The sequence below is a fragment of the Trichosurus vulpecula genome, chromosome 4, assembly GCF_011100635.1.
Source record: "Trichosurus vulpecula isolate mTriVul1 chromosome 4, mTriVul1.pri, whole genome shotgun sequence".
Classification (NCBI taxonomy): domain Eukaryota; kingdom Metazoa; phylum Chordata; class Mammalia; order Diprotodontia; family Phalangeridae; genus Trichosurus; species Trichosurus vulpecula.
The window spans coordinates 209,577,301-209,596,960 of record NC_050576.1 but is presented as its reverse complement, the minus strand read 5'-3'; the positions used below and the strand labels follow the sequence as shown (position 1 = coordinate 209,596,960).

The following is a 19,660-nucleotide window of genomic DNA, read 5'->3' as shown; positions in this document are numbered from 1 at the left end:
TCATTAGGCCCAAATCTCTACCTAGCCTTGCCCTTTGTTGTGCAGCTACTTCCCACCCTTAATCCCATTACCTCACATTGCCCTCCTTGGACTTCCCCTCAAGACCCTCCCTAAACCCCTCCTCTAGTCACCCCAGACCACCCCTCAATCCCTCCTACAATCTTTGTGTATATAATCTCCATCTTGCCTCCATGAAGGGGCTCAGATTCAATCTAATTCAGTAGGTTGAATCTGGCCCGCTTGTGGAAACAGGCGTCACAGGGTGGGGGGATTTCTTAAGACAGCCCATTATGGTGAATCCCTAATAAACTTTCTCTTTTCCCTTGGCTGAGAAGGCTTGAGTCAAATTCTTTCGGCAGGACCCAGTGCGTCAATATTTTGGGGTGCCCAGCACCCCTCAACCTTAAACCTCTTCAATAGGACTGTCTACAAGAGGGCTTCCATCCCCTTTCCATCATGGGGACAGGGTGCAGTGAGTTGGGACACTATGAAACCACAGTCAAGTATCTTTATCGGCAGGTGAGCTCTGCAAAATCCTATTGGTCAATTTGTGCTCCTGCCACTTGAAGGCTGATTGGGGAAGGGTGTTAAATGAGTATTTTAAGGATTAGAGTCCTTTGGTGTTAATCCATAATGATGTTGCTACATGGGGTTGGGGTGTCTTCTTTCTCCTGTGGATCTAGCTGTGATTAATCTAATATGGTACAAAGTTCCTTTTTCTGGCAGAAAGCTGGGAAACAATTTTACAGCTAGTGTCTCTGATAAAGGTCTCATTTCTAAAATATATAGGGGAATGAGTCAAATTTATAAGAATTCAAGTCATCCCCCAATTGATAAATGGTCAAAGATATGAACAGGCGGTTTTCAGAGGAAGAAATTAAAGCTATCTATAGTCATATGAAAAATGCTCTAATCACTATTGATTAAGGAAATGCAAATTAAAACAACTCTGAAGTACCACATCACACCCATCAGATTAGTTAACATGACCAAACAGGAAAATGATCAATGTTGAAGAAGATGTGGGAAAATTGGAACACTAATGCATCGTTGGTGGAGTTATGAATTGATTCAACTATTCTGGAGAGTATTTTGGAACTATGCCCAAAGGGCTATAAAAACTGTGCATACCCTTTGACCCAGCAATACCACTCCTTGGTCTGTATCCCAAAGAGATCATAAAAAAGGAAAAAGGCCCACATGTACAAAAATACTTATAGCATCTCTTTTTGTGGTGGCAAATAATTGGAAATTGAGGGGATGCCCATCAGTTGGGGAATGGCTGAACAAATTGTGGTATGTGAATGTAATGGAATACTATTGTGCTATAAGAAATGATGAGCAGGCTGACTTCAGAATAACCTGGAAAAACTTATATGAACTGATGCTAAGTGAAGTGAGCAGAACCAGAACAGTATACAGTAACACCAACATTGTGCAATGACCAACTTTGTTAGACTTAGCTCTTCTCAGTAATGCAATGATCTAAGACAATTCCAAAAGACTCATGATGGAAAATGCCATCCACATCCAGAGAAAGAACTATGGAGTCTGAATGTAGATTAAAGCATACTATTTTTCTTTCTTTCTTTCTTTTGTTTTTTTCTTTCTTGTGGTTTTTCCCTTTTGTTCTGATTCTTCTTTCACAACATGACTAATGTGAAAATATGTTTAATATGATTGTACACAGATAGCCTATATCAAACTGCGTGCAGTCTTGAGGAAGGGGGAGGAAAAAGAGGGAGAAAATTTTTGGAACTCAAAATCTTATAAAAATGAATGTTGAAAACTAAAAATAAATAAGGTTTAAAAAAATAAATATGTAGTCAAGAGACTGTTAGGAAGGTAAAAAAAAAAGTTCCTTTTTCTGGAGGGTTGTAGAGCTGAAGTGGTATAGAGAAAATAACTAATTTGTCATCTTTACTGGTCTTAAATATTTTCTTATTGAAGAAGTTACAGAGACCTCTTAGACTATTGTTAGAGAAGTCCCTGGAAAAAAAATATCCCAAGAAGGGTTGAGACATTTGAATTACTAGGGTCAAATCTCACCTTAATTGACAAGAGAAAGATGCAAAGCCCAACACTTATGCATACGTACCACACACACACACTGTTCTTTACTGAAACAAATACAAACACAACTGGGGAGATTAGCTTTTGATTTCTGGTCTTCCATTGTGTATTCCTGACTGGTTGGCTTTAGATGGACAAGGAGTCCAAAGACATTACAAATTTTCCTGAGTCAGGGAAAGCACGGTCTCCATGGTTTCTTGCCAATACGTGCAACCATAACTAATTTATAGGCAATACAACTTCACACAACTCAGATTTACTCAGCTATTCACAAAAGGATGTTAATGCACATGGTGGTAGAAGAAGAGGCCGAGGGAAAGATTTTCACAAAACATCAATCTTTCCAATGCTCACTTGTAAATTTCCTGGGCCTTCTCTTTGACCTTGGACTGATCTCCATACTTCAAATCTTCACAAGCTTCCCAGAATCCCAGATTCTCCCCTGAAGAAGTTAAGAAGGACCAGACAGACAAGAACCAAAAGAGAAATGAGTTGCAGGAGAGGAGAAGAAAAAAGGAATAGGACAGCAAAGGTTGATCAAAATTTCATTCATTATTTACTACCTCCTTATAAATTCATTGGGCTGCTACTTGCTTTCTGAATTCTGCAAAACACTCCTATCTTCAAATGGTTCGTAGTGAATAATTACCCTGGGCTTAGTGCCAGGCTTTCCATCTATTGAAGTACACAGATCAAATCCCATTACAACAAATTCCATGAGATCATCTGCTGTTCCTTTATTGTATTAGAATTTGATTGTGGCAAATATTGTTTGAAACAAGCTGACCTACAACTGGGGCTTAGATATCTTTTTTTAAAATTTTAATTGAACTAATCTGCCATTTTTGGCAGATTATAATAGGATTTATCATCATGAGTTATTCCAAGGGAAGTATTTGTGAATGTGCATGCATGCCTCTGTGTGTGTGTGTGTGTGTGTGTGTGTGTGTGTGTGTGTGTTCCATTTCCCTAACTGGATTTAGGCAAGAATAGTACCATCTATGTCTTTTGTATTATCCCCCTCCCTCCTCATCCATCATGCAGAGAATGCAGAATAAAAGCTTCACTTAATAGTTTTGATAAATGGACTGACAGAGTAATTAACATCCAACTAAGTGATTTTTTTGCATGGTAAAGACAAACTACTTTCACTTGGTGGGAAGGAAAAATCAGTACATTTTCGGAGAAAGATACAGAAAGCCAAACTCTCAACAATATTTCAGTTCCTTCTCAACCAAGTTAGTGCCTCATCACACTTTGGTGTTCTATGAAGAAGTCCACGAGCTTCCTTATCTTGACATTCTTCAGTTTAAAAGTAAGGTGGAGAGTAAAGGGAGAATTACTGGGGGGAGAGGTTATGTAAATAATGTGACAGTAGGAATGCAAAATAGGGGCAGCTAGGTGGCACAGTGAGTAGAGCACTGGCCCTGGAGTCAGGAGGATCTGAGTTCAAATCCAGCCTCAGACACTTGACACATTTACTAGCTGTGTGACCTTGGGTGAGTCACTTAACCCCAATTGCCCTGCCTTCCCCCCCTCAGGAAAAAAAAAAAGGAGTGCAAAATAGAGGGTGTTGGGTATGGCTTGGAAGAAGGCAGGAAGGTCCCTCTTCAGCCTTCTGTGTGGGCAAGTTCTTGGACATATCACAGATAGAAAAAAAAAGATGGTGAACACTAGACTAGTTGGCAGTTGACGTATGAATGCAACTCAGGATTCCAAAGAGAAATACACCCCGTTCAGGCAGAAGCTACAGGAAGGCAGATTTTTAGAATTGGAAAAGATCTCACAGATAATCTAGGCCAGCCTCCAATAGCATGCACACTACTAACTGGGATATTGATTGTCATTGTGTGGGAGCCAGTCTGCAGACACCTAGTTAGTGAGCATGACTATATTAGATTAAGTACAATAGAAATGAACTATCCTCTTGTATGGGGACACAATTAGATAACATGGGTAAGGTTAAGTTGAAGAGCTCACCATTTATTTCCCTAATTCATACCTGAAGCCGACATATTGCCTAAAGGAGGGGATAGGCAACAGACAGCACAGAAATGACAGAAGGAGTGTTACAAAGAATTCTTGTTATATTTAATTAGAAGTGTGGGTGTGATATACCAAAGGTGAGCCGTCAGCAGCTGCATTTTGTCATATGGATCGCTAGATGGAGCCATACTCATCTGGCCACTTGGTTCTCTGTGAAACTGAATGCACTTCTCTTGGTCTGGGTTTTATCACTGTCATTAGGCTGTATTACAGAGAAGGATTTTTAACGAGCCATATCATAAAATAATATTCTGCAAGGAGCTGTCAGACAGGTTATTGGTGCGTCAATGAGAATTGGCTAATGGATCCTACGGAGGAGTAACAGAATCTCAGTTGCAAGGGAAAATGGGGCCATCTAGTTGTTCTCATGTAGGTAACTTGAGTATCAGACCTCAAGTAACTAGCTCTCCCTGAGGGGTGGGTTTGGAGACAGGGAAGGACAGGGAAGGATGAGGAGATAACTTTCAACTAAGTTCACACAACCAGTTTGACTCTCTGCCCAAGGAAGGAAGGGTTGGTTGTTGGTTTTTGTTTTTGTTTTTTTTGGGGGGTGTGTGTGTGTGTGTGTGTGTGTGTGTGTGTGTGTGTGTATGCTCTACTTCTGCCCTCTGACATAACTTCCTGATTTGGTCAGCTATTTCTTGGACATCATTTCATATTTACGGATACATGAGTAAACAACCTAAAGAGACTTTTATTTTTCCTGAGATTGGACATCAAAGTTTATCCTGCCCAGTAAGGACAAACAGCATATGACAAAGAAAAAAAAAACAGCAATAGCTAAAGGGAGTCAGGAAGTGGGACATGAAAGACATTAATACACTTAGCTTTTCCATCCATTCTCCTTCTATGTTTGTCTCAGAATTTATGTTTAAGAAGAGAGGGAAAAAAAAAAACTTCAAGGACATGCGTCACAGTAGAGTCCTTTGCCTGTTGAGTGACAAGGCAGGGGTGGATGTGAGCAAAGGAAAATGGTGAAAGTAGTACTGGGACATGTGGCCAGGGTTAACAGAGACACTGGACTAGTGCATGTGTTTCCCCACCCCAAGGATCATTTGGCACTAGACCCAGCACAGCTTGTAATAAGGAAGACCTGGGCGCATATTCCACCTCTGTCAATCATTCTCTATGTAACCATGACTCACTTAACCTCTCTGAGTCTGCTTCCTCACCTGTGAATTATGGATAATAATTCCTACAGTACCTACCCCACAGGGTTGTTGTAAGGCTCAAATGAGATAAATTATGTAAAATGCTCCACAAACTAAAAAGCCTTATATAAATGTCAGCTATTACCAGGATTGACAAATTGTTTCCAAAAGCTTTAAAAGGAAGTACAGTTACAGGGTGAACATAAAACAAATAAAACTGTGAGAACATACAGGGAAGTGCACTTTCCCGAGAACTTCCCAAGATTCATGCCTGGCATAAAAAAAGAGGGTGTATAAGGGAGATAAAAGTTAGACATACCACTGAATTCTTTCTTCAGAAAAAACTGGAAGCTCTGTCGTCCCTTGGGATCTCGAATCAGTTCACTGAAGTTAAAAGCCCATCGTTCTACTCTCATTTTGGTTGGGATATCCACCCTGAAAGAAGAGGGAGGACACCTTGACCACATATACATACAGGTTCAGAAATAGAAATAAAGTGCTATCATCAACCTCGGATGTTCTCCCCCACACCTCAACCATCACAGAAGAGCAGAAACAGGGTGGGATAGTGGAAATCATGCTGAATCAGAAGTCAAAGACTAGGATTCAAACCCTGCCTTTGTTGCTTTCTACCCATAAGACCTCAGGCAAGTCATAACCTCTCTGGGACTCAGTTTCTTCTTCTGGAAAGTGGCAGAGTTGAACTAGATTCTCTCTAAGGGCCACTCCATTTCTAAATCAATAGTCTTATGATCTCTAGTCCCAGACAAAGGTTCTCCCTGTCCCAAAACAAATTTGACCTGAAAGAATAAGAACCTGAAAGCAAACAGTGACATTGGCATACTGTGTCTCACACACCTCTATAAATTTTTATCCAGCCCTAAAGGGTAGAAATGTGTGACACTATATACCACCTAGAGGTGTGTGAGACACTGTATGCCAGTGTTCTCTGACCACTGTTCTCTGGCCACTCACAGCTTCATCAAATACTGCTTCCAGCTTTTCCATATCTGTCCACCCAAAGTTGTACGGACCTTATCCTCTGTCTCTCCACGAAGATCACTATCAATTAAGTCTCTCTATTCCTAAAAGCTAGGGACTCAATCCTGAACTAAGCAGTTATGGATTACCATCCTCATTCCCCCTTGTCCTAGTCCAAGGGTGGGGAACCTGCAGCCTCAATGCCACATGTGGCCCTCAAAGTCCCCAAGTGTGGCCTTTTGACTGAATCCAAACTCCACAGAACAAATCTCCTTAATACGAGGATTTGTTCTGTAAAACTTGGACTCAGTCAAAAAGCCACATTTGAGGACCTTGAGGGCCTTGAGGCCGCAGGTTCCCCATCTCTGTCCTAGAGCTTTTCAAATACCTTGCAAATGGCTTTTCCCCCCTTCTTTCTTTCTCTATTTTATTTTTAATATATGGAATAAAACAAGCGGTTCCATAATATGGCATAATAAAAAAGATGATTACAAATTTATTACGTACAACTTGCTATTCCTTTGGTAGATTACAAAGTTGAATCTCCGAGGAACCGAAGCCTTACCCTGGTGCCTAAGAGAAATGGGAGGGAATCTTTGTCCCAGGACAGACACACACATTTACTCTGGAGTATTTCAGTGTCTCTATTTGTCTCTTGGTACTTTCTTAACAACATGCTTAGGGATCACTTTGATCAATTTCTGCTTGCCTACCTAGAGGATATTATTTATTTTTCTCCCAAACAAATTGTGGATGGTGGCCAACTGTGAGCCAACTACTGACCTGCCCCCAAACGCAAATGTTCAATTGAATCCAGTTCAAGAAAGAGTCATTAAGCACCTACTATGTGCAATGTGCAAGTGCTAGACACTTGAAGCACAAAAATAAAAATCACCACAGCCCTCAGGGAATTCCTCAGGATCTGCAATTTCAACCTGTGCTTTTATCAATAGGTTTTCCAAAAATTGTGTTGCCTGTTATGGCTCTGTTGAAGTAAGATGAGCATTTTCCCATGTATTTCAGCTACAGCCTCACTCAACCGAAAGCAAACAATTTGGCCGGCTTGATGTCATATGGACGTTTATTTTGAAGGCAGACGATGTCATCATGTCCCAGTTACAAGCTCTATGAATGCAGTTTCTACCCCCGTCGACTTGCTGCTACTGGAATAACATCTAGCCCGGAGAGATTTCACAACACAATTTGCTTTTGATGGCTGAAGAACTCAGGAGGTACACAACACATCGTCCAACATGGATGGCCCTAAGAAGACTGAAACATCTAGCATGAAAGACTCTCTGAGTTCATAAGCTTTAGGAGTAGAAGAGATTTGGGAGATTATCTAAACCAACCCCCTGGCTTTGCAGAAGATGAAAATGAGTGTGCAAGGACCTCAGAAATCATCCTGCTTAACCTCTATACAAATCATGAATCCCATCTATAAATCCCATCACTAAAAAGTGCTCACCTGGGCTTTGAGGTGCCTGCAACAAGTAGGTCTTTCTTTTCTTTTTTTTTTCATTTTCATACATATTTTATTTTGGTTTTCACATGAAGAATACTCACAGTTTTTTCCCCTAACATGTTCTTTTTTTTAATTTGTTTTTTTTTTATTTTTAGTTTACAACACTCAGCTGCACAAGTTTTTGAGCTCCAAATTTTCTCCTCCTTCCTCTCCTCCCCCTTTCCCTCCCCCAAGACAGCATTTTATTTTCACATGCTAATTTCCGCACCAATTTTTTATTGATGCTTCACGTTGACTAAGGGTTTGTTCGTTCATTTTTCCTAACCAGTATCAAATCTATTTATAACTGTCTTGTTCTCCTATAAGGATGCAAACTCCTTAGTGATAGAAACCGTTTCATCGTTGTAAACCCATTGCCTAGCACAATATATTGTAAGTAGTAGACAATGGGGGCAGCTAGGTGGGGCAGTGGATAGAGCACCAGGCCTGAGTCAGGAAGACTATCTTTCTGACTTCAAATCTGGCCTCAGAAACTTCCTAGCTGTGTGACCCTGGCCGAGTCAATTACCCCTGTTTGCCTCAGTTTCCTCATCTGTAAAATGAGCTGGAGAAGGAAATGGCAAACCGCTCCAGTATCTTTGCCAAGAAAACCCCAAAAAAGGGGGTCATGATGAGTAGGACACAACTGAAACGACTAAATAGCAAAAGCACTTAATAGATTTTTTTTGCATTGATGTTTGTCTCTACTCCGTTTCCTTCGAAAAGGAACTCAATTCTCTGGCATGAGGGGGAGGGGAGGGATATAGGGTGAAATTATGGAGACATTAAAATAAAATATATTAATAAAAATCTATATTTTTAAAAGATGACCCAAGGATCTCCTCCATGAAGACTTTTCTGATCCCTCCATCTTCTAGGGCCATCTGTCTCAAAATAGCTTATATTTAGCTACTTTATTTTTATTCTCTTTATATTTATTCTGTGTATAATTATATACGTCCTCGTTGTTTCCCCCATTAGGATGTAAGTGCCTTGAGAGTGAGGATTGTTTCTTTCTTCATCCGCAGTAACTAACACACACATTGACACATTGTCGTTGTTCAGTCGTGTCTGACTCTTCGTGACCCTAGTGGGGGGTTTTCTTGGCAGAGACACAGGAGTGGTTTGCCATCTCCTTCTCCAGCTCATTTTACAGATGAGGAAACTGAGGCAAACAGGGGTAATTGACTTGTCCAGGTTCACACAGCTAGTGAGAGTCTGAGGCCAGCTTTAGATGCCTAATAAATATCTGTAGATTAATGGATTGATTCCCTTCCATACCTTTACCATTATATGAAGCTGTACAGGTCAGTAAGATCACAGGACCCAGAACTAGAAGGGACCTCAGGATCATCTAATCCAGTCTCCTCATTTTCACTATGAGGGAACTAAAGACTGAAGAGGTTAAGTGACTTGCCCGTAGTCGCACAGATAGCATCACAAGCAGGATTTGCACTGAGGTCATTTAACTCCAGAGCTAATTCTCTTTCCACTGTACCCTATTGCCTCGTCAATGGATGCTGCATAACAATAATGATTATAATAACATCATAATATAATAAATCCCATATATGTATATGTTGATTGGATCTGGGATTTTATCCATGTGACAAACTTCTAGCATGGAAACTCTCTCCACCAAAGCATATTATACTGTGATTGACAGTCTTGGAAAATTTGCCTGGGGCCTCTGTGGTTAAGTGACTTGCCCAGAGTCACGCAGCCAATATGTGTCAAAATGAGCCCAGGTATATCAGATTCCAAAGCTGGCCTTTGTCCTCTACACCACAGTGCCATTCAATAATGCATATAACAACAGTGATGTGATAATAAACACAAATCATACTAATTTTTAAAATACTTATCAAACCACAAGAACTACCAGTGTGATCATGAGTGAGTCACAACTTTTCTGGGGCATAGTTCCCCCACCTGAAAAATGAGTGGGATGACTCCTGAGGTTCCTTCTAGTCCTAAATCCACGAGACTATGAACCCAATAGATTGATTAGTAAAATTACTGAAGCAAGTCAGTCTCTGCCTTTCAAAAGCTTATAGTCTCCAGGGGTGGGGAACCTATAGCTTTGAGGCCACAAGTTCCCCACCCCCGATCTAAACGTGGGTTCCCAAACTGTGCACCCTGGTGTCCTTGGGTGGGCAGCAATTTTATAGGGACATCAAGGGATATTTTAAATTTTCAACCCAACTACTCAATAAACAGAACTATTAGTATTTCTTTCGGCTAGGGGCTCAATGAAAAAAATTATTGAGTCACTAAGTAAACTGTTACTTAAGAAAGTTTGGGAACCTCTGGTTAACAATATATAAAGGCAGCTAGGTGGCACAGTGGATAGAGTATCAACCCTGACGTCAAAGTGAATTTGAACCCGAGTTCAACTCTGGCCTCAGATACTTGACACTTAACTAGCTGTGTGACCCTGGGCAAGTCACTTAACCTGATTGCCTTGCATAAAGTAATAGTAATCATATAAAGTACAAAAAAAAATTGAGTTTTGTTTTTCAAAATAATGCCTGATACATACAGTTTGGCATTTAGTTCCCAGAACTGAGTATCATCCGTTATCCAAGGGTTGCTAGGGAGACATCCTGACATGATAGGATCATTGGAAGAGAACTGTTCACTGTACTTCACAATTCTGCAAAGAAAATTAAAAGAAAATTGATTAATCCAGTGACCCAACTTGACTCCAGGAAACCAACAATGAAACATCCCTCCTTCCTCTCAGCAGAGTTGGTGCACTGTAGGTATGGAATGAAGCATACACCATAGCAGATAGGACTAATGTGCCAGTTTATTTTGCTTAAGTATTCTTTATTCTCAAGGAGAGTTCACTTGGCCGAAGGTTGGGTGGAAGGAGGTTACTGAGGAGATGACTTCAATGTAAAGAAAGCAACAATAAAACCCTTTTTTAGGTGTTATACTTTTAAAGGAGAAAATAAACATATTTTCCTAGAAGTTCACCATTCAAGTGACTCCATCGATATCCTGTCAAAGTGTTAGGTTACCATGAACAAAGCACTCCATCTCTGACCTCCAGGAATTTTCTCTGGCTGTTCCCTATGCCTAGAATGCTCTCCCTCCTCAACTGCACCTACAGACTTCCTTGGCTTCTTTTAAATGTCAACTAAAATCCTATTTTTTTTACTGTAAGCTTTTCTTAACCCCTCTTAATTCTTATCCCTTTAAACTGTTAATTATTTCCTATTTATCCTGAAAATAACTAGCTTTGTATGCGTTTCTTTGTGTATTATCTCCCCCTTTAGATTGTAAGTTCCATGAGGGCAAGGTCTATCTTTTTATATCCCTAGCTCTTAGCACAGTGCTTTGCACATAGTAGGCCCTTAATAAATGTTTATTGAACATTTGCTTCTCTTTCTCCTTTATCAATATAAACTCACAATAAGATGTAACAGGTCTGGAGACCCATGACTGGGTTTCCCAATTGGTTTGAGTCAGAGGTATGCTGGACCCAGCTGGAATCATTTCTTGAAAGCCAATTGTTAAATTTTCACTGAAAGCATTTACAATTCAGAAATTGACAAACACTACAAATCAGGTCTTAACGCATTGTTTTAATTGTTTAAACTTAAGAAGTGATGTGGAAAATGTTAATGATTCGGATTAAACTTACAAGTATGTCATGGGTACTTTTTTTTTTCAGAATCACTTGTTAAACATTTACCAATACACCTTAGAGCACTATACTAAGGAAGTTGAAATCATCTTTTTAAAGCTCAGTAAACTTCACACAAAGAACTTTCCTCTGTGGTCATGGATGATAGCCGTGACCAAACCAACTGCCTGAGAAACATCTACCATTGGTCACAAGAGGAACCAAGATCTAAAAAGGCTTGATCCCAATCTACTTTGAAGTTGACATACACTGGGTCAGATCAGGTTGGCGACCACAGAAATTATAGTGTGGTTACAAAGTCCTTGTCTGACTTTAATAACTTTAGGTGTATGTAAGATAGAAGCATATGGCAAATGACATATAAAAGCTGAGATCTTAAAGTTTTAAAGGAATAGAGCTTGATTGTTTTTAACTTTCAACATAACTGCTCCCACTTGCAATGCATTTTTTCAAATCAATTTTTGGTTGCTACTCAGTAATTCCATGGTTTGCTTTTGTGAAAAGAAATGAAAACTAATTAATCCTAAATTGACAACACTGATATGTACAAACTTTAAGAAGCCACTTTTTAGATGATCGTGATAAAACCTATTGTGTTATAAGAAATAACAAGGGGGATGGTTTCAGAAAACCTAGGAAGACATATGAACTGATGCAAAACGAAGCGAGCAGAACCAGGAGAACATTGTACACGGTAATGCCAATAGTGTAACGATGATCAACCGTGAAAGACTTAGCTACTCTGGTCAATACAATGATCCATGGCAATTCCCAAGGATGCATGATGAAAAATGCTATCCACCCACAGAAGCAGAAGCGATGAACTCTGAGTGCAGATGAGAACATGTTTTTTCAATTGCTTTATTTTTCTTGCTTTTTTTTCAACTTGCCTACAAGGAAATACGTTTCACATGACCACATGTATAACAGCTATCATATTGCTTGGTTTCTCAATGGGTAGGGAAGGGAGAAAATTTGGAGCTCAACATTTAAAAAAAATATCACCCCAAAATATAAAAATTTTAAAAAATAAGCATCTACCTTTATATGACATTTAGTATTCTTCTATCATTTCTATAGCTAGGTTATTAAAGTTTAAAGTTGCACACAGACTTTATAACCAACCTACATAGTTTCCTTTCATAAAAATATTTTCCTCCCTTCTCTTCCTTCCTATAGTATTAAACGGTAGTACTGACCAATCCCTTAAACAGTTGGTTCAGTGCCACATAAGTGGACCTCACCTTAACTACGACCTTGGCTGTTTAGACAAATGAGAAGGCTAATTATATTACCATTTCTGTTAGCAACTCTTAGCACAATGTTAGGAATAGTGTGGGAGTTCAATAAAATCCTGTTGAATGAGTAAACTTGCTATGCCCTGATTTCAGTTCCTGCCCATGACAAATACACCACTGAAATATCAGCTAGAAGATTTCTTATTTCTTGATATTGTGGTTGGAAGTCCTTTGAATTTGCCAAGTATTACAAGGAATGAGCCTATTATCTGCAAAGCAGAGGGGAAGGTGATGAGCCACCCTCCCACACCAGTCCTTTTAGCAAATATTTTATATGTATTTTTAAACATTTTCCTCCCTTGGAAAAAATAAATCTCTCATATTTGAAATTCACAGCTGGCTCAACTTTTTTTCATTCCTTTTTATTTTTACAAACTTGTCATACATCAACAAATAGGAACATTTCCTTATATGTACAAAGAATACAGGAAAAGGGGAACTGTACATGAAGCTTTAATCTTCATTATGTAGAATTTGGGATTAGGTTTGGGGATTATTTTTTACCGTAGGGAGGTATTTTTCAAATCTAACATGGTAGTTTTAATATTGCCTTGCTTATCACCTTCTGAATTTTCTTCTGCCCATCTCTCTACATTTTTAATGATTTGTTGACACACGCTTTTCTTTCTTTTCTTCCCTTTTTTTGTATCACTATGACACATACACATTCTGTTCCTCCTCTTCTACAGAGTTGGGGATATAACTTAAGATGAATAATAAATCTGATGTGGTTTCATTTTGTCACAGCAATGGTCACATGTGTGTGCTTCTTCTGACGCCAGACTGATGTAGGAATTTGATCTTGATCAGATGAAACCAAATTAAGCTTATTTCTCCATTTTTAATTAGTTCTCTGTCAGTTAAGTACTCAGAAGCCAGTCTGAGCTAACTTTAGCACTCCCCTACTTAAATGCCATTGAAAATCTTATTAATTATTAGCTATAATCAAGGTTAGATTTGGAAAATGGACTGCTCATCAAAACTACACTTAATGTGGTAAATGTATTTTCACAATGAAGAATGAAAAAATATTGTCAAAACCTTGTGGAATCATGACAAATTATGGAAAACACATGATTAAAACCAAGAGAGCCACACTACACATTCATTTTTAAAAGATAAGAAAAATTATAAGGTTTTTGTTAAGTCATTTCAGTCATATTTGACTCTTCGTGACCACATCTTTGGAGTTTTCTTGCCAAAGATTCTGGAGTGGTTTGCCGTTTCCTTCTCCAGCTCATTTTACAGATGAAGAAATGGAGTCAAACAGGGTTAAGTAACTTGTTCAGGGTCACACAGCTAGTAAGGGGCAAAGGCCAGATTTGAACTCAAGAAGATGAGTCTTCCTTCTTCCAGGCCCCACTCTATCTACTGCATCACCTAGGTGTACCATAAGGTTTATTGTATGTCAACAAATTTATTTTGCTTTGTCCCAGTTAATTTGCATGCCATTCTAACAACCCTTAAAAATAAAAGCTGTTCCTTCTAACATGTAAGTATTCTGAACTTAATGCCAAATTTTTTAAAACAAGAGATTACAGCAAAATGAAATATTGCAAGTTAAAGCATTTTTTATTTAAGGATTTTAAGGATGTAAAATTTGTAAGGTTTATTATGTAAGTCAACAAAATTAATTATTTTACACAGTTTTGGCTAATTTGCATGACACTCCAACCCTCTGTCTCATCCCCCCAAAATAAAAGCCCTTCCATATAACAAAGAGAGTCCTATAAAATAAAACATATTGGCCATGTCAAGAAAATGCATGTCTGAAGAGAGGGGAGGTGGGTGGAGCCAAGATGGTGGCTGGAAAGCAGGGACTAGCATGAGCTCCCCACCAAGTCCCTCCAAAAACCTACAAAAAAATGGCTCTGAACCAATTCTAGAACTGCAGAACCCACAAAATAGCAGAGGGAAGCAGGGCTCTAGCCCAGGACAGCCTGGATGGTCTCTGGGTGAGGTCTATCCTGCACGGAGCTGGGAGGGGAGTGGAGCAGAGCCCAGCGTGGGCGGAGCGGACCAACCAGACCAGGAGCCGGGCAGAGATTGCCCTAGCGCCTTGAATCAGTGAGCTGCAGCAATTACCAGACTTCTCAACCCACAAACACCAAAGACAACAGAGAAGGTTAGTGGGAAAAGCTGTGGGAGTAGAAGGAGTTCGCAGGCTACCGTCCTGGGGGCAGCAAAGGTGGGGCAGCTACAGAACTACAGCTGCAGTTGCTTCCAGCCCCAGGCCCACCTGGTGGGAGGAATTAAGTGGCGGATCAGAGCAGGAGTGCAGAGCCTGCTGAAGATCTAAGTCCAGTCTGGGTTGGGGGTTCTTGGGGAAGGAGGAGTGCTGGTGTGGCAGAGCTGACTGTAACAGCTCTGAAATTCACATCTCATCCCCCAAGCTTGGAACATAGTTCTCTTTACTCTACAAGCAGTCATAACCCACTGAAAAACTCAAGGGTCAAGTTAGTTGGTTGGGAATATGGCCAGGCAGCGAAAACACACCCAGATTCAGTCTCAGACTTTGGAATCTTTCTTGGTGACAAAGAAGACCAAAACATACAGACAGAAGAAGTCAACAAAGTCAAAGAGCCTACACCAAAAGCCTCCAAGAAAAACATGAACTGGTCCCAGGCCATGGAAGAGCTCAAAAAGGATTTGGAAAAGCAAGTTAGAGAAGTAGAGGAAAAATTGGGAAGAGAAATGAGAAGGATGCGAGAAAACCATGAAAAACAAGTCAATGACTTGCTAAAGGAGACCCAAAAAAATACCGAAAATACACTGAAGAAAACAACACCTTAAAAAACAGACTAACTCAAATGGCAAAAGAGCTCCAAAAAGCCAATGAGGAGAAGAATGCCTTGAAAGGCAGAATTAGCCAAATGGAAAAGGAGGTCCAAAAGACCACTGAAGAAAATACTACTTTAAAAATTAGATTGGAGCAAGTGGAAGCTAGTGATTTTATGAGAAATCAAGATATTATAAAACAGAACCAAAGGAATGAAAAAATGGAAGACAATGTGAAATATCTCCTTGGAAAAACCACTGACCTGGAAAATAGATCCAGGAGAGAGAATTTAAAAATTATTGGACTACCTGAAAGCCATGATCAAAAAAAGAGCCTAGATACCATCTTTCAAGAAATTATCAAGGAGAACTGCCCTGATATTCTAGAGCCACAGGGCAAAATAGAAATTGAAAGAATCCATTGATCACCTCCTCAAGTAGATCCCAAAAAGAAATCTCCCAGGAATATTGTCGCCAAATTCCAGAGCTCCCAGATCAAGGAGAAAATACTGCAAGCAGTCAGAAAGAAACAATTTGAGTATTGTGGAAACATAATCAGAATAATCCAAGATCTGGCAGCCTCTACATTAAGAGATCAAAGGGCTTGGAATACGATATTCCAGAGGTCAATGGAGCTAGGATTAAAACCTAGAATCACCAACCCAGCAAAACTGAGTATCATGCTCCAAGGCAAAATATGGATTTTCAATAAAATAGATGACTTTCAAGCTTTCTCAGTGAAAAGACCAGAACTGAATAGAAAATTTGACTTTCAAACACAAGAATCAAGAGAAGCATGAAAAGGTAATCAAGAAAAAGAACAAGAAAAAGAAATTGCAAGGGACTTACTAAGGTGAACTGTTTTGTTGACATTCCTACATGGAAAGATGATGTGTATGATTCATGAGACCTCAGTATTAGGGTAGCTGAAGGGAATATGCATACATATATGTTTATGTATATATATGGGTGAATGTGTTTGTATGTATATATCTATGTGTGTATGTGTATATATATATGTAAATATATATATATATATATAGAGAGAGAGAGAGAGAGAGACAGAGAGACAGAGACAGAGAGAGACAGAGAGAGAGAGAGACAGAGAGAGAGAGAGAGAGAGACAGAGAGAGAGAGAGAGGGAGAGAGGGAGTAAGCAGACACAGGGTGAGTTGAAGATGAAGGGAAGATATCTAAAAGAAATAAAATCAAATTAAGGGATGAGAGAGGAACATACTGAAAGAGGGAGATAAGGAGAGATAGAATGGGATGGATTATCTCCCATAAAGGTGGTAAGAGGAAGCAGTTCTGTGGGAGGAGGGGAGAGGGCAGATGAGGGGGGAATGAGTGAACATTGCTCTCATCAGATTTGGCCTAAGGAGGGAATACCATACATACCCAATTGGGAATCTTACCCCACAGGAAAGAAGAGGGAAGAAGATAAAAAAAATGGGGGGGGGATGATGGAGGGGAGGGCAGATGGGGGTGGAGGTAGTCAAAAACAAACACTTTCGAAAGGGGACAGGGTCAAGGGAGAAAATTCAATAAAGGGGGATGGGTTGGGAAGGAGCAAAATATAGTTAGTCTTTCACAACATGAGTATTGTGGAAGGGTTATACATAATGATACACATGTGGCCTATGTTGAATTGCTTGACTTCTTAGGGAGGGTGGGTGGGAAGGGAAGAGGGGAGAGAATTTGGAACTCAAAGTTTTAAAAACAGATGTTCAAAAACAAACAAAAATGTTTTTGCATGCAACAAGAAAATAAGATACACAGGCAATGGGGCGTAAAAATTTATCTTGCCCTACAAGAAAGGAAGGGAAAAGGGGATGGGAGGGGAGTGGGGTGACAGAAGGGAGGGCTGACTGAGGAACAGTGCAACCAGAATATATGCCATCTTGGAGTTGGGGGGAGGGTAGAAATGGGGAGAAAATTTGTAATCCAAACTCTTGTGAAAATCAATGCTGAAAACTAAATATGTTAAATAAATTTAAAATAAAATTAAAAAAAAAGAATATAAGCTTCTTGAGGACAGAGACTGCCTTTGCTTTGGTTTTGTATGGCACTTGGCACGGTGTTTGACACATGGTAATCAATAAATATTTTTTCTTTCATTCATGGACAACACAAAAAAAAAAGCAGTTCTGTAGGAAGAGAAGAGAAGACAGGTGAGGGGGAATGAGTGAATCTTGCTTTCATCAGATTTGACCTGAGGAGGGAATACCATACATACTCAATTGGGTATCTTCCCCACAGGAAAAAAGGAGGAAGAAGATAAAAAAGAGGGGTATGATAGAAGGGAGGGCAGATGGGGGTGGAGGTAATCAAAAACAAACACTTTGGAAAGGGGACAGGGTCAAGGAAGAAGAATTCAATAAAGGGGGATAGGTTAGGAAGGAGCAAAATATATGAGTCTTTCACAACATGAGTATTGTGGAAGGGTTATACATAATGATACACATGTGGCCTATGTTGAATTGCTTGACTTCTTAGGGAGGGTGGGTGGGAAGGGAAGAGGGGAGAGAATTTGGAACTCAAAGTTTTAAAAGCAGATGTTCAAAAACAAAAAAAAATAGTTTTTGCATGCAACTAGAAAATAAGATACACAGGCAATGGGGCGTAGAAATTTATCTTGCCCTACAAGAAAGGAAGGGAAAAGGGGATGGGAGGGGAGTGGGGTGACAGAAGGGAGGGCTGACTGGGGAACAGGGCAACCAGAATATACACCATCTTGGAGTTGGGGGGAGGGTAGAAATGGGGAGAAAATTTGTAATCCAAACTCTTGTGAAAATCAATGCTGAAAACTAAATATATTAAATAAAAAAAGGAAAAAAAAGAAAATGCATGTCTTATTCTGCACTTCTAGTACATCATCTCTCTGCCAGAGTATGATTCATTTGGTCATTTAATTGATCATAGTTATTAAGTCTTCTACAAATGTTTTCCTTTACATTGTAGTTATTATATAAATAGTTATTCTGGTTCTGTTTAACTCTTCATCAGTTCATAAAAGTCTTCCCAAGTTTCTCTGAATCCATCCCTTTCATCACTTCTCATAACACAATAACACATGAATATGCTATAATTTTTTTCCATTATTCCTCAAGTGATGGGCACCCACTTTATTTCTCCAGTTCTTTGCTACAAAAAAGATTATTATAAATATGTTTGCACATATGGGTCCTTTTATCATTCTCTGATCACTTTGGGAAAGAGGACAGTGAGGCGATGAATGGTATGTGCCTACTAATAAATGGTATCACTGAGTCAAAAGATATGAGTAGTTTAGTGATTTGGGAGGTATAGTTCCAAATTGCTTTTCTGAATGGTAGGACCACTTCACTACTCTACCCTATAGAAACGGTCATTTTCTTTTTTTTGTCAGGTTTGCCACTCCGATGACTGTAAGGAAGAATGTATATTCTCCTATGATTAGTGATTTAGAGCTTTCTTTTTTCATATCATTCAGGATGGGTTGCCTTTCTTCTTTTGGGAATTCCCTGTTCATGTCCTTTAGTCATTTGTCTGCTGGAGAATGGCTTTTGGTCTTGTACACTTGCATCAATTCTCTATATAATTAATCCTCAAAATTCATTTAACTTTCCTGACTTGAAGCATTTGTGTGGTTTTATTAGTCACCTCATGGGAAAGGGAAAACAATGAGAGGCAAAATGGATGCGAGTCTGTGGAGTGACCAGTATCCTGCTAGGCACTTCAGTGGTCGTGTTCACCCTACCGTTGTAAAGAGCTCCTCCATGCACTCATTGAATATTTTCATTATTTGCCTTTAAAACTGAAGTTTTGTGTTGCAATTCTGCCCCCAAAGTGAAGCACAAGTATTTTGTGCTTTAAGCCCAAGGATGCAAAATCAGTGATGCAACTTAGTGGGAAAATAAAGGTGTTAGATAAACTTTGTGCCATAATGTCTGCAGTCACTGTCAGTCATGAGTTTGTGTTAACAAATCAAAGATTTGCCATATCCACCAAAAAAGAGGAAAGTATTTGTGGTGCTGTAGATTTCATGTGTTATGAAAAGTGAATATTGTCTGAAATTAATTTTTTATTGAGATGTTGGCACAAAAGATCACAGGATTCTAGGGAATTACTAGCAAGAAAAAATGTTTTCCATGTTACCAACTTTATTTTGTGTACTGCATTTTCTGGGTTATTT

At 39.4% G+C, this 19,660-nt stretch overlaps 1 protein-coding gene across 1 annotated transcript in view; it reads right to left on the bottom strand.

The window, feature by feature from the left end:
- RGS9 (regulator of G protein signaling 9) overlaps window positions 1–19,660 on the bottom strand; it is a 107,884-nt gene that overhangs the window by 12,703 nt on the left and 75,521 nt on the right. The window contains exons 12-14 of the mRNA XM_036756212.1: window positions 10,298–10,411; window positions 5,590–5,705; window positions 2,428–2,515 (exon numbers count right to left, since the gene is read on the bottom strand). Coding sequence (XP_036612107.1) covers window positions 2,428–2,515; window positions 5,590–5,705; window positions 10,298–10,411 — 318 coding nt within the window. The remainder of the gene's footprint in view (window positions 1–2,427; window positions 2,516–5,589; window positions 5,706–10,297; window positions 10,412–19,660) is intronic.